Source organism: Poromitra crassiceps (assembly GCF_964638095.1).
Source record: "Poromitra crassiceps genome assembly, chromosome: 8".
NCBI lineage: Eukaryota > Metazoa > Chordata > Actinopteri > Beryciformes > Melamphaidae > Poromitra > Poromitra crassiceps.
This window is the reverse complement of record NC_139629.1, coordinates 16,074,405-16,100,493: the sequence shown is the minus strand read 5'-3', so window position 1 is coordinate 16,100,493 and position 26,089 is coordinate 16,074,405. Positions and strand designations below refer to the sequence as shown.

At 44.1% G+C, this 26,089-nt stretch overlaps 1 protein-coding gene and 1 pseudogene across 2 annotated transcripts in view; one reads left to right on the top strand and one right to left on the bottom strand.

Moving 5' to 3' along the window:
* The window catches only part of LOC310780834 (ras-specific guanine nucleotide-releasing factor RalGPS1-like), a gene marked incomplete at its 5' end in the record, with an annotated part of 140,086 nt that overhangs the window by 38,528 nt on the left and 75,469 nt on the right, over nt 1-26,089 (bottom strand). Inside the window, 3 exon segments of the mRNA XM_083641339.1 lie at nt 3,476-3,543; nt 8,577-8,670; nt 9,251-9,388. Of these exon segments, the coding sequence (XP_083497465.1) occupies nt 3,476-3,543; nt 8,577-8,670; nt 9,251-9,388 (300 nt within the window).
* Nucleotides 24,377-25,423, top strand: LOC310781544 (N-acetyllactosaminide beta-1,3-N-acetylglucosaminyltransferase 3 pseudogene; annotated as a pseudogene). The gene has a single exon. The product of its transcript is annotated as an N-acetyllactosaminide beta-1,3-N-acetylglucosaminyltransferase 3 pseudogene (transcript).

Sequence of the window (26,089 nt, the reverse complement as noted above, 5' to 3'; positions counted from 1 at the left end):
CAGCGATGAGCGATCGGTGATTGCCCCCAAAAATCCTAATGGGAGCCCCCTCACCCATCTACTAAGTGTTGTTTATGTTCATGCATGGGAAGGCAGATTCCCTCATAGAAAGAAGCTGAATAATAATAACATTGACAAATACAAGAGGGACCGGCAGCAATGATTGTGTAATGGGAACTCTCTCTGTGTGTGTGTGTGTGTGTGTGTGTGTGTGTGTGTGTGTGTAATATACATTGCTGCCTTGTAATCAGAATAGAATGTGTAATAAAAGAGAGAGCGACAGAGATGAGGTTGCCGGGGTAACCATAGCAAACACATCCCATCACGTGCCATTATACTGCCATTAGCTGCATGTTAATTTGCTCATGATATGTTCAATCAGTCTAGACTCACATCATCACTGATGACATCATCACTGAACTATAGCCTCAGCCTTAGGGCAATCAGTCTTAAGGCAATTAATCTGCCCTAATTAAAAAAATACGGCTCCTTCAGGTCACCCGGGAGCTCTCTACACCCCCTGACAGTTTCAGCCCGATCGCACGTAAAACGGCATAGCTGTGGTCGGCCAAAATTCTTGAAACAGAGTACATATTGCCAAATTTATAGATATAGATATAGCTAGATAGAGAGATAGATAATGTCTTGCTGAGTTTTATTACACAATAATCTTTCTGACCTATTTTAATCTCGCCCCTGACAAAATTACAAGAAAAAGGACTAAAACTAACACTGAAACGAATAAAACTAAAACCAAGCATTTTCAAAAACTAAAAACTAAACTAGCAACCCCGCTTTAAAAGCTAAATTAAACTCAACTGAAATTAAAACAAAAGGTCAAAACGAAATAAAATAAAAAATAAAAAAAATGAAAAATGCAAAACTATAACAACCTTTGACACACACAAACGCAAAGATACACTGAGCGTAGTGGCTTTGATGTGGCTATGGGCTTGCATCCTTCTCCACTCCCCTTGACCTCCATCCAGCTCTGGGCAGGTTCCAGCCACATGACATCACCTCAGCACCCTCCAGATGAACCCCTCAGAGCCCCCGGAGAACAGGAGGAACCCCCACCCGCCCGCCGCAACATGCCCTCATGGAACTTCTCACTCGGCTGGCTTGTCTTTGACGATGGTTACAAATGCTGTGAGGGAAGTCATTTGTCTCTCCTACAGGACTCAGAGCTAACTCACTGTAGCCTCCTTACCGCTGTAATGGCTTCAGATGACAGAGGAGGAGGATGGGAGAGAAGCCAGAGCAAAGAGAAATGATGGAGACGACAGAGTGAGAGAGAGAGAGAGAGGGAGGTGGAGACAGAAGAGAGAGAGTCTAATGTGGCTGCGGTGAGCTTTGGAAACCCGCCGGCGTGTTTATGCCATCCAATCACTGCGGCCAAACCATTTCCCTTCCCGCTCCAATGCAAATATAATGAATCAACTAGCGAGCGTGTGGCCTTCAGGTCCCTCTGCCACATCTGACGCAGTCTGGAGGACACAGGCTGATGGCGGTCTAAACACTCAGAGCCTGCATGGCCTCTGCAACACATGCTAGCTAGAAATGAGATTGTATTGCCAATAATGATTCCAAAGTACAAAGGTTTGTGGATCGGCTGATTCCAAGTATCTACAAACCGTTATGCGACACGGTCTGATGAAAGGGGGTAACAAGTTAGTAGGCAACCGTGAAATCACAACCGCACAAATCAAGATCAAAGGTTCTACAGGGGTGTAGTGGGAAAAATACAGAGGTGGTTAAACTATCCAACGTGAGTAGTTTACCACAGTTGATCTGAAAATAGGTGAGTAAACTCTCTGCCTTTCAAAGAGGTGGGTAGACTGTGTTTACCCTCCACTACGCCCCAAATGTATGCTAGTTTAGATGTCAACACAGTCAATATAACAAACAGCAGTTTTAGGATCACTAAATCTCAAGGTTATGAATATAACCCCGGTTTTATAAACAAGGGGAGGGCCTCCCTGATTGACCAGAATAACTACTTTATCTCTACACCAGGCTGAAGGAATGGGGTGGGCAAAGAGCCAATCCTATCTCTCTCCACCTGCCCAGGTCAAGAAGGGTAGTCTGGTGAGGATCCCTCACCTTGTTTATAAAACCGTGGTTATATTCATAACCTTGAGTTTTATCCAACAAGGATTGAGCTCCTCACAATGGGAATGTCATATCTCCCGTAGTGTCCAGACCGGTTATCGCAACCACCCCGAGAGGACGTGATAGGTTCCTCACTGGGGTCCCGTGCCAGGCACGAGGCTGAGACGTCCAGTCTATAGAATCGGACAAAAGGAGAGAGGCGAGATCCGGCTCGCCGCCCTGTAGAGACACTCCTCTAAAGAGGGTGTAATGGAAAAATGACTAAAATGCTTTGTTGATTCATCAATAATGAGTTGCTCGTTTAAAATATATATATATATATATATATATATATATATATATATATATATATGAGGATTTTATTTCATGAAAGTTCCACTGTGCGCACAGAAGTTCCATTAGCTACACAAGTCCAACCTTGATCTTTCATAAGAGACAATACAACCTTGGTCTGGCCATAAGGCATGTTATCTATCTCTAGGAATGCTCTCCAGATGGGAAGAGAGTCCACCTGAGAGACGTCTTAAGATGAGACGGCCATAGATCATTATTGTACAGATACAATAATGATCAACAACCAATCAATAAGCAATCAATCAATCATTCTGCACTCACAAGGGCCCAGGATGAAGCCATCCCGTGAGTTGAGTGCACACAGGACCCCCAAGGGAGGCTGTGCGCCCTGGCTCGGGGTAACCCCAAGTTTGATAGCCTCCACAATCCAATGTGAGAGGCGTAACGTTTAGGGATGGGCTTGCCCAGACAAGGATTAGCCGAGGAGACGAACAGCTGATCGCCCTTCCTGAGCCCCCCAGTTTTGTCCATGTAAGTGTGCCGGGCACGGACACGGACAGGACAGGGCAGGGCATACACACTGAGCCTGCTGTTCCCCAGCAAAGGCTTCTAGAGAGATGAGGGATAAAGCACCCATAACTTGGTGTCTCTCAAGAGACTCCTGTCTCTTGTAACCTGTCTCTCCCATAATCCCCAGAAGGCACCAGGGTCCTGGCAATGGGGAGACTCCTGCACTCCCTTCATGACGGCGCAGACCAGTTGATTCTGGCTGGCATCATCACCTCCAATCCCGAAATGGCCAGCCGACACGGCTGCCAGTTAGACCTTTATAGTGGAAAAGGCTCTTCCCTGGTCAATCAGTTCCTGGCATTCACTTTCCAGCTTTTAAACAGCTGATTCTTCCTATTTCAATTCATTGATGCTTCATTATGTTGCAGTTTTATTATAAAGGACCGACAGAATCTAGCTTGCTATCATCCGATTCCTTGGTCAGATGCCATTTTGGTTGTTGTTGTTGTTGTTGTTTTTGTTGTTGCTGTGGATGTTGTACATGTGCACTCAGTCTTACCTGCCAAGTCTTCTTTAGAAGAGGCGATGCGAGGGGAACTGTTGCCAGGCTCAATCTTCAGAGACAACCTGTAACAAACACAGACACACACATCCATTATTGTTCCTTTGGACAAAAAGAATATGCGTAGCTGGTAGGGCTGCACGGTTATGGTCAAAATGATAATCACGATTATTTTTGATCAATATTGAGATCATGTTTATTTAATACGATTACTCTTTGACTTTGGGAACATCATGCATTTATTGAACAAAAAAACTTTTAACACTGGATTTCTTTGAACTGTCATCTTCTACCAAGGAAGGTTTTAAAAATAAACAGACAAACACACTGGCTCTCTGTTCTAGACTGGTGCTCAAACTATAGCAGCGAGAAACACAAAAATATAACGTAGATTGTAGAAGAATACTGCATACTGCCATGCATACTGCCCTGCATACTGCGCTGCATACTGCCCTGCATACTGCGCTGCATACTGCGCTGCATACTGCCCTGCATACTGCCCTGCATACTGCCCTGCATACTGCGCTGCATACTGCCCTGCATACTGCCCTGCATACTGCGCTGCATACTGCACTAAGTTAAATTCCCTCAATTGTACTATGGCTATTCAAATGAATCTTGAATCTTGATTATGGTTAAAGTTGTAACCAGCATTGACCACTGCTTCTGTGGGCCGCATGTAATATATATACCGTAAATTCCGGACTATAAGCCGCACCTTTTTTCCCGTTTTTTGGCCTTTTTTTGCCCCTGCGGCTTATATAACGGTGCAGCTTATCTATGGATTTAAAAAAAAAAAAAAAAAAATCTCTCTTTTTTAGCACTCTTTCTAACTATAAATCCTATATAACTATAATAAGTTTTAATTTCCTCTCTCGCCCTCTTTTCACCACACTGTATGACACTGTATGACACTGTGTGCACTGTAAAAAACAACACAGGTGGTGTTGTGTTATGTTGTTTTGTTGAAATGTTAATAAATGGGAGCTTCCTCAAACAGCCATCTCTTTCCCGACAATCCCCTCTGTGCATGAACCCTTACATATGGTAATTAAACATTAAAACACAAAAAAAAAAAAAAAAAAAAACATTAAAACACCCGCGGCTTATAGTCCGGTGCGGTTTATATAAGAAAAAAATAGTCAACTTTGCAGGTGCGGCTTATACACCGGTGCGGCTTATAGTCCGGAATTTACGGTACATATTTTTTACAGCAGGAGCCTTCAAATCCCAAAATACTACTTTCAATTGATGTCATGCTAGAAGTGGCGTAAAGCTTCACCTGCACCATACAGACAGCTGCTCAAGCTATTGCTGCCGGACGGCAAAAGGAAGAGGCAGATTATGTTCGCAAATAATATTTCTCTCTTCTTTTGACGTAATACTGCAGGTTTTAAAGCAGTCGTGCAGCATGTGTTTCTCATTTCCCCTACAAACATATTGCACTCTTTTGGAGGAGGGAGAGAGGAGTGTGCGCCAATGCTAACAAACGCTGTCATCCCTTCCGTGTATATGAGATAGTCTCCAGGCTGATCAGTCCACAGGAGTTGTAAACATTCTGCGTTGGACTAATGGCATGTGATAATTTAATCACGGCTTTTTCTATAGAGAGTGGCTCCGGCCTCTAAACTGAGAGGAAGATGTCATGTGATCATTTAACCATGGCTTTTTCTATAGAGAGTGGCTCCGGCCTCTAAACTGAGAGGAAGATGTCATGTGATCATTTAACCATGGCTTTTTGTATAGAGAGTGGCTCCGGCCTCTAAACTGAGAGGAAGATGTCATGTGATCATTTAACCATGGCTTTTTGTATAGAGAGTGGCTCCAGCCTCTAAAGTGAGAGGAAGATGTCATGTGATCATTTAACCATGGCTTTTTCTATAGAGAGTGGCTCCAGCCTTTAAACAGAGGAAGATGTCATGTGATCATTTAACCATGGCTTTTTGTATAGAGAGTGGCTCCGGCCTCTAAACTGAGAGGAAGATGTCATGTGATCATTTAACCATGGCTTTTTCTATAGAGAGTGGCTCCAGCCTTTAAACAGAGGAAGATGTCATGTGATCATTTAACCATGGCTTTTTGTATAGAGAGGGCCTCCGGCCTCTAAACTGAGAGGAAGATGTCATGTGATCATTTAACCATGGCTTTTTCTATAGAGAGTGGCTCCAGCCTTTAAACAGAGGAAGATGTCATGTGATCATTTAACCATGGCTTTTTGTATAGAGAGTGGCTCCGGCCTCTAAACTGAGAGGAAGATGTCATGTGATCATTTAACCATGGCTTTTTCTATAGAGAGTGGCTCCGGCCTCTAAACTGAGAGGAAGATGTCATGTGATCATTTAACCATGGCTTTTTCTATAGAGAGTGGCTCCGGCCTCTAAACTGAGAGGAAGATGTCATGTGATCATTTAACCATGGCTTTTTCTATAGAGAGGGCCTCCGGCCTCTAAACTGAGAGGAAGATGTCATGTGATCATTTAACCATGGCTTTTTGTATAGAGAGGGGCTCCGGCCTCTAAACTGAGAGGAAGATGTCATGTGATCATTTAACCATGGCTTTTTCTATAGAGAGTGGCTCCGGCCTCTAAACTGAGAGGAAGATGTCATGTGATCATTTAACCATGGCTTTTTCTATAGAGAGTGGCTCCGGCCTCTAAACTGAGAGGAAGATGTCATGTGATCATTTAACCATGGCTTTTTCTATAGAGAGGGCCTCCGGCCTCTAAACTGAGAGGAAGATGTCATGTGATCATTTAACCATGGCTTTTTGTATAGAGAGGGGCTCCGGCCTCTAAACTGAGAGGAAGATGTCATGTGATCATTTAACCATGGCTTTTTCTATAGAGAGTGGCTCCGGCCTCTAAACTGAGAGGAAGATGTCATGTGATCATTTAACCATGGCTTTTTCTATAGAGAGTGGCTCCGGCCTCTAAACTGAGAGGAAGATGTCATGTGATCATTTAACCATGGCTTTTTGTATAGAGAGGGGCTCCGGCCTCTAAACTGAGAGGAAGATGAAAATGATGCTGGATCAAACATCGTCTACAGTGGAAGTCACCGCAAGGTGAGCCAACAATATCTTACACTGCAAGATATTCCTGGCTCACTTTGTGATATAAGATATGTGCCGGATCAAAAATAGGTCAGATAAATGAAGAATACCGGTAACTAACATGTTACTGGTATTAACAAATTACTTTTGTTAATGCACATTTTTTATTATAAATATTTTATGGTAATTTCAAACTCAATTACACATTTAATATAAAAAAAAACTTTTATGAATTATTTATTGTAAATGCATACCTGCATAGTACCAATGCATACCAACATTAGGCTGTGAAAAAGAGGGGGATTTTCTCGGGTATCGGCAAATGCAGAGCCGTCAAAACTGGGCCGGTATGAGATTTTTACGCTAAGATAACGTTAAGCAAAAAGACCACGGGTTCAAGTTGTTGTATTTTTTACGTAGGTCAATTGGCATCAGACCAGTGACTGACAGGCCAGGAGGAGGAGAGTCTGCCTGTCACTCAACTCATGCCTTGATTGCTACTGTGTGTGTGCATGCTGCAGGGTAGGATCCAGACCCTTTCCCTTGGTTTTAGAAGTGAAAATAATAGGTAATAAAAATGCATTCTTTTTAATTACAAGAGCGGGTCCTGCCTCCTGTGTATTCGCACCACACAAGGTATGATGGTATTGCGCACCTCTAAAATGTGTTATTGTAAAAATATCGGCTGAAAAAAATATATTTTATTTTCTCCCGGCTGGTTTCTCATGGACCCCTTGCAGCACATAAGCACCTTATGCGACTGGTAGCACTATGTTGTAACATTGAATGTCGATAATATATATGTATTTTCCCCCTCTTTCTTTCTTTTCCTTTTTTTCATGTGTCTGAGCCTGTTCATTTTTGTTTGCTTTCTTCGTGTGTCATTCTGATTTTTTTTTTAAATGTTAAATTAAATATATATAATATAAAAAAGAGGATCTCCAATATGATGTTGCCTGAGAAAGTCATTAGGGCCTGTTGGATGAATTAGCTCCCCGTGGAAAAAGTGAAAACCAGTTGTGTCCTGTCCATCACATCCCTCTCCACCTTTACGCCCACTTCCATGTTTGAAGTTTTGCTTGTGGGAACATTTGCCTCTTTCGCTCACCGTCTGTTAACTGGTGCTCTTATCTTATGGCTATGATGGAAAATCACACCCAGGTGTTGAAGTGAGCGGTTCAGGTTTGCCCAAATCGAACGCCCCCCCCCCCCCCCCCAGTTTAATCACATCTTCTAAATCCATCTGCTACCCAACCTGCACAGCTGTTTAAACCAAACAGCACAGCTAACGTTATTCAACTCCCTAGTTCAGACCAACAGAACCAACAGAACCTCATCTCATCGTTACATAGGCTACTGTTATCAGGGATTAAAGCACAAAAACAAAAAAAAACAAAAATCGGACTAAAAGTTTTTCCAGGCCTGTTTTAGCTATTTCGGGCTTTTTAAAGTGTCCACTTCCCCCCCCGCTGTGCGGTCGCTTCCCATAGGTTTTCATGTCAAAAAGGGTGGACAGTGTGTACTGTACATATCACACTCATTTCACTCTAAATTTCCACCTGCATTATTACGAGAGGACGTACTGCGGATGCATGAATATATCCTGGGGAGTTGAAGATAATGTTGAGGTGAACTGGAACAGCTGTGCATAAAGCAGGCTGTGGACGGATTTCTCTGTGCGCACAATGGTGCGCACCTATTGCGAGAGAGATTATTATTTTATCCGAGGAGTCTATTTAACGCACAACAGGCGAGACAGACTGCAGATATGCTTTGGTTATCTTGTTTCTGATAGTAGAACTTCAATCTGGAGGTGGTTTTCCCTCAGTCCTGCTGTCATTTCTTATGAATTAGCTGGGATTCCCGTCTTCCCGAGGCGTGCCCTTTCAGACAGACGGTCGATTTGCTATGACTCCCTCCACTGGCAGAACGAAAGGCATAAAAAAATTATCCACCACACCGCATTGACTCCAGTGACTTTCACACGGGATTCACACGTGAACGAGGCGACTGTCAACCATTTGCGGTGTCAGAGTGGTGACCTACTTGAAGTTGTCGTCCTCCACAAACTTCTGCAGCTCCTCAATGTAGCGAACTGACATCAGGTACTTCTGGACATGCGGGAGGGTCACCAGGTGATCTGGAGAGAAGAAGAAGAGCTTTTGAGTTGAGCTGGTGACATCATGTACGTATTTAGGCATTCATTTTGATTTTCAGTTCAACTGGCCTCACCAAGTTGATTTTGAAACTACCCAATCTAAAAAGCAAGGTGTGGTAACCGAATGAATGTGAGTCCTCGTGATTCCCTAGTGGTAGCGAGTAGGTTGGTTAAACTCACAGTATACAGGCCCGTTAATCAGCTCTGCCAAGGGAGCTAGCTCTCTTGGTGTAGTGGTTAGTGTGTGCGCTTTGGAAGCCGGAGGTCGGCGGTTCGAATCCACCCCTGGGCAAGCCCTTAACATGGGTTGCTGCAACTACCATCAACACAAAGCGGTTACACAATATCCCTAACGAAATTAAGTCTGCAAATTCTCTGAACGTTTTAAGAACCTTCTGAAAAACATTCTTGCTGAGTAAGGTAGAGTTACGTGCTGAGCCTTTCGTTGAAATGGTACCTTGGTGCTTACTTTACTTTAAGACTCAGACACACACACACACACACACACACACACACACACACACACACACACACACACACACACACACACACAGGTGCTTACCGTATTTACATGACATCTGCAGGTCAGCGATGAGCCTCAGGAGATTGTTCATCTGGTTGGTCCGCTGTTCCGTCTCGATGATGCTGTCTGATGCAGGATAGGCCGAGTCGATGTAGATCATGTCCAACAGGTAGATGCCTGCAGGAGACAGAGGGGACACAGAGCAGACAGAGGGGACACAGGATAGGGGATGAATTGGTGAAACTCCAACACTGAATCTAGCCTTGCCTTGGTAAATGCTTTATGACAGGACAGCTTTTCTGCCCAGCCGCAGTGTGCTGATCATATTCACCTTATTATTTGCCCATAAGGACGCTTCTGCATTACGTCATTTTGTAATCGTTCTTCCGTTTTAGACCCGGAAGTAGATTACTCCTACCTTTATCATTTTTAGACTTGTCAAAAAGCTGTTTTCAAGCAAAAAAAACACACAACTGTTTTAATATTTTTTCGGATGAGAACGTAACATTCCAAATATGTGACCAGTTTATCAGAATAACACCTATTTGGACATTTTTAATGAGCAGCGAGGAGCGCACTGGCTGTGTGACCGGTCAGACTAACGCTAGCTAGTAGGCTCTGTAGTAGGCTAGTAGGCTATCTGTCAACCCCCCTACTGTACTGGCAGTGAAAACACTGTCAACGTGCTTTTGTGCTTTTGTAACTAAGGTTAAATGCCGACCGGGTAACAGCCATCGGCTCCTCGCAGCAGTAACGATATGAGCATGTAACTGAAGTTGGCCGCAGTGTAGCTGCTGAATGTTGCCAAACAAACTTCATTCATAGTTTACAGTTTATCGATGTTTACCGGCCGGCTAACACTGAACCGGAAGAACAAATACAATTGCGTCTTACACGGAAGATAAAAAGTGGGCGTGGCAACATAAGGTGAATACTGTAGCTCTAATAGTGTGAACAAAAAGGAAAAAAGATAATAATAATAAACTATCCTTATAATAAAATTGCCTAGGACTAGGTGGATGGGCGGGCGGGTGGCGTCAGTCACGATTTGTGTCACGTTTTGTGACATCGGGCCGCTTTCGACTGATACCATGCCGCCACCCCCATACACACACACATACAGGGAGCCGAATTCCATGCAATTTGGCATAGTGCCACCTACTGGCAACACAAAAAGCACAGACCTTACACACACAAGATTTTGAGGCTGCGTAGCAGCCGGATAATCTACTGTAGTTGTTCAAAAAATGCCATCGAACAGTAGAGGAGAGGATTAGCACCACATGTGAAAAGTTAATTACAGTTCTGAGTTTAAACTCAGAATTCTGAGAAATTATGACTTTATTTCCAGAATTCTGACTCAGAACTCATATACGTTTTCCACATGTGGCCCTAATCCTCTTCCGTAGTTATTTCACCACGACCACGGAAAGGATGTATCTTGCAAGTATAGGAGGATGCTCATTTGGATATTCATTTGGATACTTTTGGTATTTGTACATGGTTGTTGAGCTAGTAGTCCATCCCTCTCCACAGTCACATCGGTGTTCACAAAAGCTATGACAAACTATTATAATCAAGTGGGATTGTCTCAAACATTTCCTGGTAATTTTACCAAGGGGCACATCAAACGTGTCAAACACAACCTGGAAACCATCTGTTGACCTTTTCACAGCCGCACACTTTCCTACAATTTGCCTCAGTTCTGAAATACCGAGCCCAGAGCGGACACTCCCCCTTAGGCTGAGCACTGTACACTGTATTGGATGAGATTTGGTTTGGACATTGCATATGTACAACACTGAGGTTAGAAAAAGTCTGTTTCACACAGGATTCGGACATTATTTTGTGAAAGCGCCAATTTATTTCAGCGAAGTCAACCAGGAATGTTTCCGGTTTACTACACAACATATACTGTATGTACACTGTCAAAAGTTTCTCCCTTCTGCTTAAAAGCCTAACATGTTTTTTTAATACAAATAGCCTTTGCCTTTCCATAAAGAATCTAAAATAGAAGAGTTTTGAGCTACTTTAAAGAATCTAAAATAGACGAGTTTGGATTTGCTGGCTTGTTGCATAATTCCATTTGTGTTGGCCAATCCCCCCTGCTGTCCCAGTCATTGCTCCGCCCCCTCTGCCCGTCTGGGGGAGAGTTGTAGACTAGCACCTTCCTCCGATATACAGTACGTGCAGTCACCAACAGCTTCTTTTCACCTGACAGCGGAGGTTCGATGGCAGGACATAGCCCGTGGGAGTATCACGTTATTCACCCCCAGTTCCCCTCTCCCCGAAGTAACCAAGACACATACCCTTAATCCGGCTTCCCACCCGCAGACATGGCCAATTGTGCATTGTCCAATTCCGTGAAAACCGTCTATATAACTGAGGAATCAACAACACAATGTCATAAACTGTAGGTTGCTGTAGGACCTAAAGCGTCCCAGCATGTCAGTCTCAGGATCTCATGCCTCTGTGAAAAGTGAGAGATAGCTGCACAGAAATGGTTCAGGTAGTGATTTAGTTTCAACAACATCCACTTTTATGACTGCGGCTTGGAAGAAATGTACATTTATATAGGAAGCTATTAAGCTGAAACCATTGCAAAGCTTGCTGACTAATGCGGAATGGAAACCACTTACTACAGACACACATGTTAACAGCTCATTAGTGTTCATTGTTGTCAGCTTCTTGGCACACATTTCTACGCGTTTCCATTTCTCCTCATTCTTTCCTGACGTGGTTCACCAGGATGAGGCTGACACACGCAGCCCAGGAATAACACTGATCTGTCTGATTGAGACAAGCTAGATGAGCTAACACTTGCTAGTGACAACAGCTAAACGCTAAACAAATCCGCTGCATCCTCGCCAGGTTTGGCTTAACCCATTGATACCTGATGCAGCATTTGCATGTGTATCCCTTTAAGATCCTTAAAGGGATATGCACACAAATGAGGGATATACACGCAAATGCTGCATCAGGTATCAATGGGTTAACGTAATGCCAGCTCAGACATTTCCCCTCCTCTCGGAACCCGTGCGGGACATGGATTGCAAATTGCAATAGTTTTATTGTGATCATCTGAAAGTGTGCAAAACAGCCACACTGGCAGCAGCCATGTTTTGCCCGAGGCAGCACTGACATCACGAGCATGCAACAACAATATGCTCCGTTTCCGAGGCAAAAACAAAGCCTCATGGCCTGTATTATCGGCTGTTATTTATCGGAAAAAAGGCCATTATCGAAATAATAAATAATAACGCAAAATGCCCATATCGGCCGATAATTTATCGGTCCGATAATTATCGTGCATCCCTGATACAAATCTGGTTGAAAATAGACTAAGGCCATGTTTAGACTAGGAGGCCAAATCTGATTTGTGAACTTTAGTGACCTATTAATGATTCTATCCAGATTGGTTTTGAGCAGTGTCGGGGGTAACTCATTACAAAAGGAACATATTACATGTAATATATTACTTTTAGCAGTAACTCAGTAATATAACTTATTACTTATAGGATTTCAGTAATATTATACCAGTTACCTTGTTAAGTACTGTAACTCAAGTTACAAATTGAGTTACATTTGATTAACTCAAAAAACATATTTAAACACGATTTCAGACAAGCCCGTCTTTATTGTCACACGATTACACATCAACACATGCACGGACGGCTATTTAAAAAAGATACAATCATTTCCTAATCAAACTGTGTGTTTTTATGCAAATAACCACTATAGATGACAATAACAAAGGAAAAGAATAACATTTAGAATTTTGGATTGTTTACACTGACTTCAAGGCGGTTGAAATTATTTTTCGGGATGGTTCCGGGGCAGCAATGTCATTCTACTGCTGCTGTTGTTTTGGTAAAAGTAATGCAAAAGTAGTGTAATAAGTAACGAGTTACTCTGCACAGAAAGTAATATTGTAAAGTAACGTATTACTTTCAAATGAAAGTAACTAGTAATATGTAGTATATTACATTTTGAAAGTAACTTGCCCAACACTGGTTTTGAGTCTGGATGCTCCAAGTCTGATTTGTGTCACTTGTCCCAAACCACATATGGAGGTAGTTTCCAATCTGCTTCAAATGTGCTTTTGACTGATGTGTCTTCAGTGCGGACGCGCAGATCCACCAAATCTGATTTGAACGTCACTCGCAACTCGTCATCAAATGTTTCTGCGCCGGAAAACCACGTCACCATGTACGTATTTACTGACGCCCACATCATTACCATACCATCATACCATGCCATGCAGATGGCTGTTTAGGTCTGGACACACAGATCCGACTTGAAAATCAGATTTGTGGCAGTGCGGACACACTCCCAAATCAGATTTGGGAAACCAATCAAGATAATGATGATTAATGACTTTATCAGCAAATCGGATTTGCCTGTAATGTGAACATGGCCTAAGTCGCCCTTTAAGAAATAAATCCACTTGCATCCACAAACTTTATTTCTGTGTCTGCTCGATGGCAGTCTTCCAGATGAGAGGACGATGGAAATATCGCCACGCAGTTTCCTATGCATTGCTTGGTCAACAATTATGCTCTCAGGAAGGATAACGCTACTGGTCTGATCACAGCTGCAGAAGCAGATGCCTGTAAAAAAAAACATGTCAAAACATGCTTTCCAGATGCTTAGCCAATGGTATCACATCGTTATAAAAGTCAGTGACCTTGGGGGGAAGAGGGGCACCTGACCATAAGAAATCTCTATGGCAACAGTCACCTGTTAAAGCCCAGAAGCTGAGTGGGAGGAGGGGAGATCGATTGAGAAGACAGCGAGAAATCACGCCAAATGTTGCCAGTGGAACCCAGTGGAGCTGTGCAATTTGGCCTCTCTTCCAGGTCTGTGTGGGTTCCCAGATATGATAAAGCATGACACTATTGATGTGGTACATGTCAATTGTATTCAGATTTTTAAATGCTCTACGATCAGCAAATGCAGTGTACAATGGGGTAGTGTTTTCTCTGGTCTGACTCAATGCAAGTACAGTAGGCTCAGGCTGCAGGTATAAGCTCTGCCATTGATACCCTCCATTCCAGTCGGAATCCTCCGCCCCTTCCGTTTCCATGATCTGCCCGTTCTCAAAGTCCACATCGCTACATGAAACAACAACAACCTCCGGGCTAGCAACCTACAGTACATGCTGAAAATGGCAAGTTTTTCATGCTCGACGACATACACATTTGAGTGTTTTGTGTGGTGTGTTTTTTTTAGGGATAGACATTTGGTTCCAACCAAACAAGCCACCCCCCCCCCCCCCCCCCCGATACTGTTTTTGCAAGAGCACAGCCACCGTATCCCTGTAGGCTTACCGCTGCCCAAGATGCTTCTGATTGGTTTAAAGAAATTCAAACAAGTCAGAGCATTTTTCCCCTTGCACTAGAATGATGGTGGGTTGAGCCAGAGCACTGGAGAAAGGTCTGGTAAGCGAGACTATGTTTTCTACAATTAACTGTCCCCTCCAGTGTTATATCGTTCATCAGCAAAACCACTTTTTTCCCCAGTTATTTCTAACCAAATTTACTTAAGATACAGATACATCAGTGCAACAATTCCAATGTATAATGTATTTTGATAGCCTGGGTAAACCCAGCCCCCACGTGACCTGCTCTCAGAGTTCTCAGTCACTAGTGACTGAGAACCAGAGGTCTGAGAGCAGGTCACGTGGGGGCTGGGTTTACCCAGGCTAGTATTCTGACACAATAGTAGTGGGAGTATGATCATTATTGTATATTATTTCTGGAAATCTCAACAACTTAACCCCATTGTCATCCAAACCTTGGAAAGTGGTGTGGAACAACACCAAGGATCCAAAGTCAAGGTTGCACTTCAAAACCCAAAGTTCAAGTTTGTCAGGGAAAAGGATATGACAACCTCGACTGCATCTGTCCATTTCCTGGTTGTGGTGAGAGAAGAGACTCTTTATGCTGCTACTACCTTCTGCAGCTTTGTGCCTGCAATTTAATGAATGGCGACCAGATGTGGAAGAGCTGCAGTCCCAGATCTCTGCTCTGTCTGCCGCAGCAGAGGAGTAAACACTAAACAGTAGGACCAGGTAGACCACATTCAGCTCTACAACACTCGCACGAGTACTAACGCGACCGCAGTCACCGCACCCCATTCCACTTTATGGCAATGTGACGTGAACCTGAAAGCAGCAGCAGGCTCACAGCTGATCATGCGTCGCAGAGAAGCGTTGCTGTTCACACATAGCAGCGTGTTTTGTATAGAAAAAGCTCTGCCTGCCTGGAGTGCTTTGCGAGGAGAAATAAAACGCTATCAGAGGTCAGTAATGTTAATCAGCTGCAGCCACACAACCGTTGGCTCACTCTCGCTTGCCCATTCACTCACTGCACTAGTTAGCTGTTAGCCGGCACACTACAAGAAGTCTCGCTTAGCCAGACATATCTCGCCACTTTGTTTTACACTGCAGCTAAAACACGGATGTCACGATACTAGAATCTCTACTTCGATACCGATACCCAGGAAAATATCGATACTCGATACCATTTTCGATACAACGGGAAGGGGGGGGATGATGACACATCAAGAAGCAAAAAAGTTGGACAGATGGACGGACAGACGCACACTTCTCCATAATCTAGGCCTGATAAAACTTTGAACTTGGAGCAGATTAGCCCGTTTAGCTTAATTGTTGAAGCAACAGATACCCGATGATAGGGAGGGAAAAATCTGTGATTTTTCATTAAAAGAAAGCACTGATGGTATCAAAACTGTTGCAAATGAGTATTTTATCCATTTAGATTTTTTTAGTATTGATACTTTCGGTACTATCGATACCCGTTTCAAAAGAGTATTGTATCAGATTAAAATTTTCAGTATCGATACTTTTCGACACTATCGATACTTTTGACAACCCTAAACACGAGTTGTTACCTGAAATGGCTGAAACTGCCAGGACCGCGTAAATGGCGAAGTACTGGCTCTTCAGCACAACTGTTAACAAAACTTTCTGTCCAACTTACAGGTTGGCTCTTCTAGCAGACAATACAGTGTTGTAGAACAAGCAAAGGCTTACCACATATTTGCAGTACATGTCCCGTATATAATCCATGTTACCTTTTGCTCTTACAGTAACGTCAATTGACTGATTATAATGTTACTTGTTTCCCCACCGGCTGTTAGGTTGTATTGTATTGATGGTACATTCAAGCTCCATTCAGTAAACATGAGTATTGGAGATCATGATGTGTTCAAATGTAATCTTGTAAAATACCGATAAATAAACTCTAGAAATGGACTAAAACCCATAATGTTGAAACGCTCTCTTTTAATTAAACATATGCGTAAAGGCATAGAAAAATCTGTTGACCCCTAATTAAGTACTCATACCCGGACTCGGCAAGTACTGAAATGTAAGTACTTGGCTACTACTTGGCTACTACTACCATATTGGAGGGGGGGGTTTCCGTTTCCCCCCGTCTTGGGCGTGGTTTCTGAATGATGACGCGTTACGCAGTGTCTCTATAGAGTTAAACAACTTCTTAAGCACACCAGGCAGTTTGATTTCCCGTGTGATTTATTGATTGAGCGATGTTTTAGATGTACAATGCGCAATTTCTGTATCGCTTATTGTGACAGTAGTTATGATATCAGGATAGTCTTGATTTGACTAAAGATGGCGTTTCCCTGGCGTTCTTACCAGTTCATAACAGTGACAACATTTGCTTGTTCTTCTACGACCTTTATAAAACATTACTGTTAACTGTTCCAGGGAGTCCAATATAAAATCCCTTCAACTTATAAAGGTGTCAAATTAAAGCCGTCATATTTTCTTCTGGTTTGCATTACATCTCCAGGAAATATACAGTGCAATCGGCGCAAAATGGAGAAAAGCTGACATTTATCATTGTTGTTTTAGATCACTTAAAACCTTCCGCTATGCAGCTCCACTGTAGCTGCACTGAAAGACATGGCGTGACTGTCCATATTTGTACTTAGCTCTGTAGCTGTTGTTGTAGTCTAGCGCAAATGTAAGGAGCCATATGATTGGCTGAAAGCAAACACACCTGATTGGCTGATGAATCTGTCAATCAGAATCACATTTGATTGACAGCTTTATCAGCCAATGGTGACGTTTGTTGACCTGCACGTCAGGGGAGTCTCAAAATTCGAATCCACTTGGGAAGTTCTCGACTATTTGGGACTCGTCCAGCTCCTCTAATAAACTCCTTAATTTTTTATTATTATAATAATTTTTTTACAAGCACCTAAGCACCTCTTACACGTCTGGTAGCACTGTGTTGTAATGTCGGTATGTGTTGTTTGTTTTTGTTTTTTTGTTTTTTGTATGTGTATCTGTGTTTGTTTCACTTTTGTTCTGAAAATTGAAAAAGAAAAATTTGAAAAAAAGAAAAGAAAAAACAGACAAATCCATCCATCCATCCATCCATTTGCAAGTTTATGCACCTCTGTGTCCACTGCAGCCGTATTTATGAGCCAGGGACTTGTGTTCTATTTCTAAATGAAAAGTAAACTGGACATAAATTTGCCTCAAACATCCGTGGTTTGGCTTCCGGGGTCAGGAAGCAGCAGGGTTCACCGGGGGATTTCGTGTGGAACGGCCCTGACCTCTAACATCTGCTGGTGCCATCACCAGCACGTCACCGCAGTATCATATGACGCGCCGTGAGCCAGTTGTGGTGGGGCCATTTGAATGTCCGGGAGATAGCCAAACCTGAGACAAGAGGTTGTTTTATGGAGTTCAGAGTGGAAACAAATCTGGTTTCGCTGCTTTTGTCTGATTGTGGGATGTGGAATAGCGGAGGGCAGACGTAGCGTTTTATCAGGGCCTGGGAGGGGGCAGAGGGCACACGTGGACATGCTCGGGAATGTGCATTCATAAAAGTTATTGGACACCAATGAAACAAGCAGCACAGCCGCGCTGCACCTGTGCAATGCCAGGGTGTGCAAGCAGGGCTCCTCCAGTGGGCCTAAAGTGGATAGGGTGTTAGACCAATATAGGGTTAGACCAATATGGCGCTGGCCAATATGGCGGTGGCGCTGCGGACGCACGGATATCTGCCCCATATCCCGTCCCCTGCATGCTCAAATCCAACCAATGGTCATTGCAAATCACAACATGAAGTTACAACGCATATAAACGAGCCTGATTATCAATTAAAAAGAAAATGAGTGGCAATGTTGCTGGCTGCAGTGAATGCAGTGAGCGCGACAGCAAAAAGGTAGCCTAATACAACTGGTCCAATTTAGAGATGGAGGGGGGAAAAGGCTGATATGGTGCAATAATCAGAATGTCATGTATTATAATTATAACATTGCACCTGAAACGTGTGTAATGTATTACTCACAGTCACTGTATTCACTTCAGTCAGCAGCACCGCACCGGTGTGTGCTTTTCATCCCCTCATCTCGCCGCTGTGTCAAACACAGGCACACAGGCAGCACACAGGCAGCCTGTCACCATGGACCGATTTCTGCCATTAAACATTATCTATTTTCCCCGGCTCCGCTTTTGCACAACACTCGTCTTTCTGCTAGGTAGCGTTGCTTCAAAGTTTTCCACTTGCTGCGGAGGTTTTGCCACGGCTTATCGAACCCTTTCTCCCTCATTAGTGGCCGGGCCAGCGAAGCGGCAGGGCCACTTATTGTATTTGCCTGTATTATTAGTGGCCGGGCCAGCGAAGCGGCAGGGCCACTTATTGTATTTGCCTGTATTCTTTTTCTCCCGGGAAGTTCGACTTCCCATGCATGAAAACTAACCAAACTTTGCACAAAGGTCCAGTCCCATGCCAAACGTCTTTGACGCAAATTTGGGGCCAATAGTCCTAACAGCGGCACTACAGCGACCGTCTAAAGTTTCAAACTTTGAAAATTCATAAAAAATCAGGCATACGTGCTACGGCTTTGCAACTTTCACCGAAATGTGGGCCCAAATGAGGAGAAACCTTTGTACAATGCAACCTATGGCCAATTATGAAGTCTAAAGACAGCAAAACTGCAAAAACTGTCAAACTAATTAAACCCTACTCCTCCCACATTTTTTCTTCAAACGACACCAAACTTCAGCATCTGCATCGTTAGACTGTCCTACACAAAAGTATCAAAACAGATTTTCGATCGGTCAAAAATTGAGCCCACAGTGCATCAAAACGTTGAATTCTGGCCCCGTGTATAGCCTATAATTACCTATGGCAATTAGGTTGTATTTGTGATGTCATCAGTCAGTCAAGCAATTGTGATGCCATCACTGATGTCACTCGAGCAATTGTGATGTCATAATAGCTCAAAGCCTTGAGACTTGCCCGGCCACAACCCGCTTCTTCTCCCAGGAAGTTCGACTTCTCATGCATGAAAACTAACCAAACTTTACACAAAGGTCCACCAGTCCCATGCCAAACGTCTTTGACGCAAATTTGGCGCCAGTCCAGTGTTTATCATTTTAGTCATAATAGCTTTGTTTGTTGTTAGATTGAGACTCGTTGATGTTAGGTGATGTCATACCTTCATCTCCTCATGAATATGAACTGTTAGATGATGTCATGACTACATCACTATCTGACTACATCACTGGACTCTGTTAGGATGTCATCATTTGGATGTCGACAGTGATGTCCACCCGTCCCACTGGAGTTCACAGTTGCCGTGGACTGAGTACACCCGTAATACGCATCCCAATGCCTCCTCCGGCATGTCACCATTGAGTGTTGCTTCGGTTTTCAGCCCCCCTTGTTTCCCTCCCGGGAGGAGGAGGTTGCGGTGCCTTCCATGCAGGCACATTTGAGCCGTTGTCGTCGCATGTGGAAGAGGGCTCGCACAGCGCTTTTGCGTGCCTGTGTCAGGACTCAAGTCCAGGCAAACCGCCACCGTACCCCGGCTCCAACCTACACCCCGGGTCAGAGGGTGTGGCTCTCATCTCGGAACATCCCCTTGAGAGTGGAATCCAGGAAGCTTGCACCCCGTTTTATCGGACCTTTTGTTATTGAGCGGGTTGTGAACCCCGCTGCTGTCCGCCTGATTCTGCCTGCTTCCACGTATCCCAGGTCAAACCGGTTCACTCTAGTCCCTTGTGCCCCCCTGCAGCGGCTCCCCCACCGCCTCGGTTAGTCGACGACCACCCTGCCTACACGGTCCGGCGGCTGCTGGACATGCGACGCAGAGGTTGCGGTTTTGGTAACGCTTTAGAATACAGCCCGCAAATAAGCATGTAGTTATAGTATAACTACAGGGTACAAGGAGTGTAGTTATACTTTAACTAGAGGGTAACAAGATCTGTACTTATAGTATAAATACCGGGTACAAGGAGTGTAGTTATACTATAACTACGGGGTACAAGGAGTGAATTTAGACTTTAATTAGAGGGTAACAAGATCTGTACTTATAGTATAACGACGGGGTACAAGGAGTGTAGTTATACTATAACTAGGGGGTACAAGGAGTGTAGTTATAGTATAACTACGGGGTACAATGAGTGTAGTTATAGTATAACTACGGGGTACAAGGAGTGTACTTATAGTGTAACTACGGGGTACAAGGAGTGTAGTTATAGTATAACTACGGGTACAAGGAGTGTAGTTATAGTATAACTACGGGGTACAAGGAGTGTAGTTATAGTATAAGTTTGGGGTACAAGGAGTGAATTTAGACTTTAACTAGAGGGTAACAAGATCTGTACTTATAGTATAACTACGGGGTACCACACTGTACTTACAGGGTAACTACGGGGTCGTGGGCTGTATTCTAAAGCAGGGGACCAATTTTGTACTTATAGGCTAATTACGGGCTACCACACTGTACTTACAGGCTAACTACGGGGTTGTGGGCTGTATTCTAAAGCAGGGGTCCAATTCTGTACTTATAGGCTAATTACGGGGTACCACACTGTACTTATAGTGTAACTACGGGGTACAAGGAGTGTAGTTATAGTATAACTACGGGGTACAAGGAGTGTAGTTATAGTATAACTACGGGGTACAAGGAGTGTAGTTACAGTATAGTATAACTACGGGGTACAAGGAGTGTACTTATAGAGTAACTACGGGGTACAAGCAGTGTCGTTATAGTATAACTACGGGGTACAAGGAGTGTAGTTATAGTATAAAAGGAGTGTAGTTATAGTATAACTATGGGGTACAAGGAGTGTAGTTATAGTATAACTACGGGGTACACTATAAGTACAGTGTGGTACCCCGTAGTTATACTATAGGTACAGATCTTGTTGTTACAGTTTAAGGATTTTTGGACCCAAGAGCAGACACAGAGACAGCTTCCAAGTTTAATAGAGTTGATTGAAAAATGGATGGCAGGAGTGAGCGGCAGGCAGGCAGGCAGGCAGTGACAGAGTTACAGCAGGTGAAGACGGAGACGAACCCGGGACTCTGCTCACAGCTGACAGCAGGGAGAGGAACCATACGACCACGTAGCGTAGGTGACTGAACAATCTGACGACGATTGATGGAAGAGCCGGGGTAATTAAGCAGGAGTCTGATGATTAGAAGATTGCTGCCAGCCGTGCTGCAGAGCCCAGGTGCCAGGTGCAGAAACTCCACCCACTGTGAGACGGCCTACAGAGAGGAGGTGGGGGCCCTGGAACAATGGTGCCAGGACAACCACCTCTCTCTGAACGTCTCCAAGACCAAGGAGATCATTGTAGACTACAGGAGGAGGAGGGGGGGGGGGGGGGCGCACACCCCCCAATCACCATCAACGGCACAGTGGTGGAAAGGGTGGACAGCTTCGCGTGTCCCGTTCTAGACTATTCTCCTCCCTGGCTCCCCGGTGGTGGAATGAGCTTCCTCCCTCGGTTAGATTGGCCGAGTCGCTGCCAATCTTTCGCAGGAGACTCAAAACTCACCTTTTTGGACTGCACCTGGACTTCCCTGGAAATGACATAACTTCTTAAAGACAAGTGCAGTTAATTTCTCGCCTGGTATTTTAACTCTTGACTCGGTTTTGTATGTTGCTATGTATTAGTCTTCGTTTTTAACTCTTATGGTTGATTATGATTTATGCGTTGACTGTTCATTCTTTGTATTTTCTTGTACCAAATGTGTTTTTGATATATGATGTAAGTCGCTTTGGACAAAAGCGTCTGCTAAATGGAATAAAGTAAAGTAAAGTAAAGTACCTGGGAGTCAACATCCACCAGGACCTGACTTGGGCCGGCCACACCGCCACTGTTGTCAAAAAGGCCCAACAGCGAATACATGGACTCAGGCGCTTGAAGAAATTTGGGCTAAGGCCAGAAATCCTTAGCGACTTCTACAGAGGCACCATTCAAAGCCTGCTGACTGGCTGCTTCACCACCTGGTACGGGAACTGTACCACCATGGACCGCAGGGCGCTACGGAGAGTGAGACGCGCGGCCCAGCACGTAACAGGATGTGAGTTGCCAGAACTGCATGAACTGTATAAACAGCGGTGCCTCAGGAGGTCCCTGAAGATCATCAAAGACACAAACCATCCCCACAACAGCCTGTTCTCCCTGTTACCCTCAGGGAGAAGATACAGGGTTCCAAAAGCACGCACAAATCGCTTGAGGAACAGTTTCTTCCCGCAGGCCACGAGACTCCTTAACATACACAAATAGTGTAGTAGCCGTACTGTACCTGCTACCATTACGTATGTCTAATGTTTAATTGTATGTTTAATAAGGAATATGCTATTTGCACCTGTATGTCAAATACGCCGAATTTAAAATGTTTAAGCACGTCTAAAGTATGCACATGACATGTGCACCTATGTGCAGTGAATATGCCACTGTCTCTGACTTGTCTTATCACTACACTGCCTTATTGCTTGTTGTGTCTCTTGTTATGCGCCCTGTTATATTTGTACTATGTTGTAAACGGAGTCCACAGCACAAGAATTTCACACGTGATACTTGTACCATGGAGTGACAATAAAAATCTTGAATCTTGTACAGAAACACTCAGGGGAGGGGGAACACAGAGGGAGAGAGACAAACACCCTGCTGCCTCCTGACACTTGTTACCCTCTAGTTAAAAGTCTAAATTCACTCCCCCGTAGTTATACTTTAACTACACTCCTTGTACCCCGTAGTTATAGTATAACTACACTCCTTGTACCCCGTAGTTATACTATAACTACACTCCTTGTACCCCGTAGTTATACTATAACTACACTCCTTGTACCCTGTAGTTACACTATAAGTACAGTGTGGTACCCGTAATTAGCCTGTAAGTACAGAATTGGTCCCCTGCTTTAGAATACAGCCCACAACCCCGTAGTTACACTATAAGTACAGTGTGGTAGCCCCTAATTAGCCTATAAGTAAAAAATTGGTCCCCTGCTTTAGAATACCGCCCATGACCCCGTAGTTACCCTGTAAGTACGGTGTGGTACCCCGTAGTTATACTATAAGTACAGATCTTGTTACCCTCTAGTTAAAGTCTAAATTCACTCCTTGTACCCCGTAGTTATACTATAACTACACTCCTTGTACCCCGTAGTTATAGTATAACTACACTCCTTGTACCCCGTAGTTATACTATAACTACACTCCTTGTACCCCGTAGTTATAGTATAACTACATGCTTATTTGTGGGCTGTATTTTAAAGCGTTACCGCGGTTTTCAATATCTGGTGGATTGGGAGGGGCACGGCGCCGAGGAGCGCTGTTGGGTTCCTCGCCGATTCATCCTTGACGCTACGCTCATTCGGGATTTCCTTGCATCTGGCTGGGTGCCATGTAGAGGGAGGGGTACTGTTAGATGATGTCATCATTCCTACTACGATGTTGACAGTGATGAATGATGAATGATGTCATCACTGATGAGTGATGAATGATGTCATCACTGATGTCATACAAACAACTCCACGTTATGACATCACTGATGAGGTCATAACGCAATGTGATGTCACGTTCAGGCTCTATAAGAATTAGCTCTGCTGACCCTCGGCAGTTCGTTCATAGTCTCCCCAGCTTCGAACCCTGCAGATCCACCTTATCAAGCGCTACAGCATTTCCAGTTATCCTAGTTACCTTGGCCATCAAGTGTCTGCACATAGACCACCTGACCCCAGCTTAACAGTTCACGTGAAAACATGGTTTTGTTTCGCAGCTGCAGAGTATCAAGGATGAAACCGAAGAGGGCAATGACTTTTCTGCTGACTGGAGCTTTCTTCTTGGTCGTCTATCTCTCGATGACCAACCACCTCCAGGTATATGTGAGAAAGGATAGCGGTCAAAACAGGCCAGCCACCATTAGGAGCTCCTATGTTTATTCCTGGCCAAGTTGTCAACAAAATATGTCTGCAGCCAACATCACAGGCTTCAACTCTCTTCCTGGTAACATCCAAGACTTCCTCTACCACCGTCACTGTCGCCATTTCCCCATGCTGCTGGACGTTCCTGACAAATGTGGAGGAGCTGACAAATCTGTGGAAGTCTTCCTTCTGCTGGTCATTAAAAGTTCCCCGGAGAACTACGACCGACGAGAAGTCCTGCGAAAAACCTGGGCCAACGAGAGATTACACAATGGTGTGTGGATCAGGAAGATCTTCATCTCAGGAACGGCAGGTGCCGGATTCGAGAAGCATAGACTGAACAAGCTCCTGGAGCTGGAGCACCGTGAACACAATGATATTCTGCAATGGGACTTCCATGACTCCTTCTACAACCTCACCTTGAAGCAAATACTCTTCCTGGAATGGATGGGGAGGAACTGTCCGCAGGCTCGCTTCCTCCTAAATGGTGATGATGACGTCTTTGCCAACACAGACAACATGGTGGACTATCTCCAAAGTCAAAACAACAATGACGGTAGCAAACACCTTTTTGCCGGCGATCTGATCCAGTATGCGAAACCCAAACGAGACAGAGGGAGCAAGTACTATATCCCTGTACAGGTGCACAAGTCAGACACATACCCCCCTTACTGTGGGGGTGGAGGCTTCCTCCTGTCTGGCTATACAGCCTTGGTCATATACAACATGTCCAAGTCCATTACCATTCTTCCCATTGATGATGTTTACATGGGGATATGTATGGCCAAAGCAGGACTCGCACCTGTTTCACATATGGCTGTCAAGACTTTAGGACTGGGCCTCCGCCTCCCCTCTAAGAAACTCGACACCTATGACCCTTGTTATTATAGAGACATTCTACTGGTACACAGATTCCAGCCATATCAGATATATCTAATGTGGCATAGAATACATGACCCTAATCTGAAATGTACAACTTTTTAAGGCCGTTGGCGTAATGTCTCTGTGGTAAGATGCCTCTCTTCTTGTGGTGAGAGAGGAGGGCATCTGCTCAGACTAGGATAGAGAATCCCCCCTGTAGGGAATTCTTCAGGAGTCAAGACGTTGGTGGTGGACTATGGAGGTCGGTGGTGCGAAACACAGCTTCAGAGGATGGGATACGATCAGCCCAGGTACAGCAACCATTGAGGTGAAGGATCAGGGAAAGATGATGATGACACGCCATGGCTATATGTACTGCCACGTCATAGCCTCGGCAGTGACGTCATTACCGACGTCATATTGACAGGAGGCTGATTGGCTATTGAGGATGGGGTGATGAGTCAGGAGACACACGTCATAACGGACGTCACACTTGGATTACACTTGACTTATGCTGAGCGCTGATGCCTATTGTGATATGAGGTAACATGACTGGTTCTCATCATTTACGTATTTTGCTTACTTAGACATATTCTACTTATTTTTGCTTCTATCGCATTTACTACTGTTATTCTATGCTATGTTGTGTTCTTATTCTGCTTATTTGCTTAATATCGCATTTACTACTGTTTATTTTATGCTATGTGTGTTCTGTTAGCGAGCTACTGTAACTTGTCCCAATTTCCCCCCGGGGATCATTAAAGTCTTTCTGATTCTGATTCTGATCTT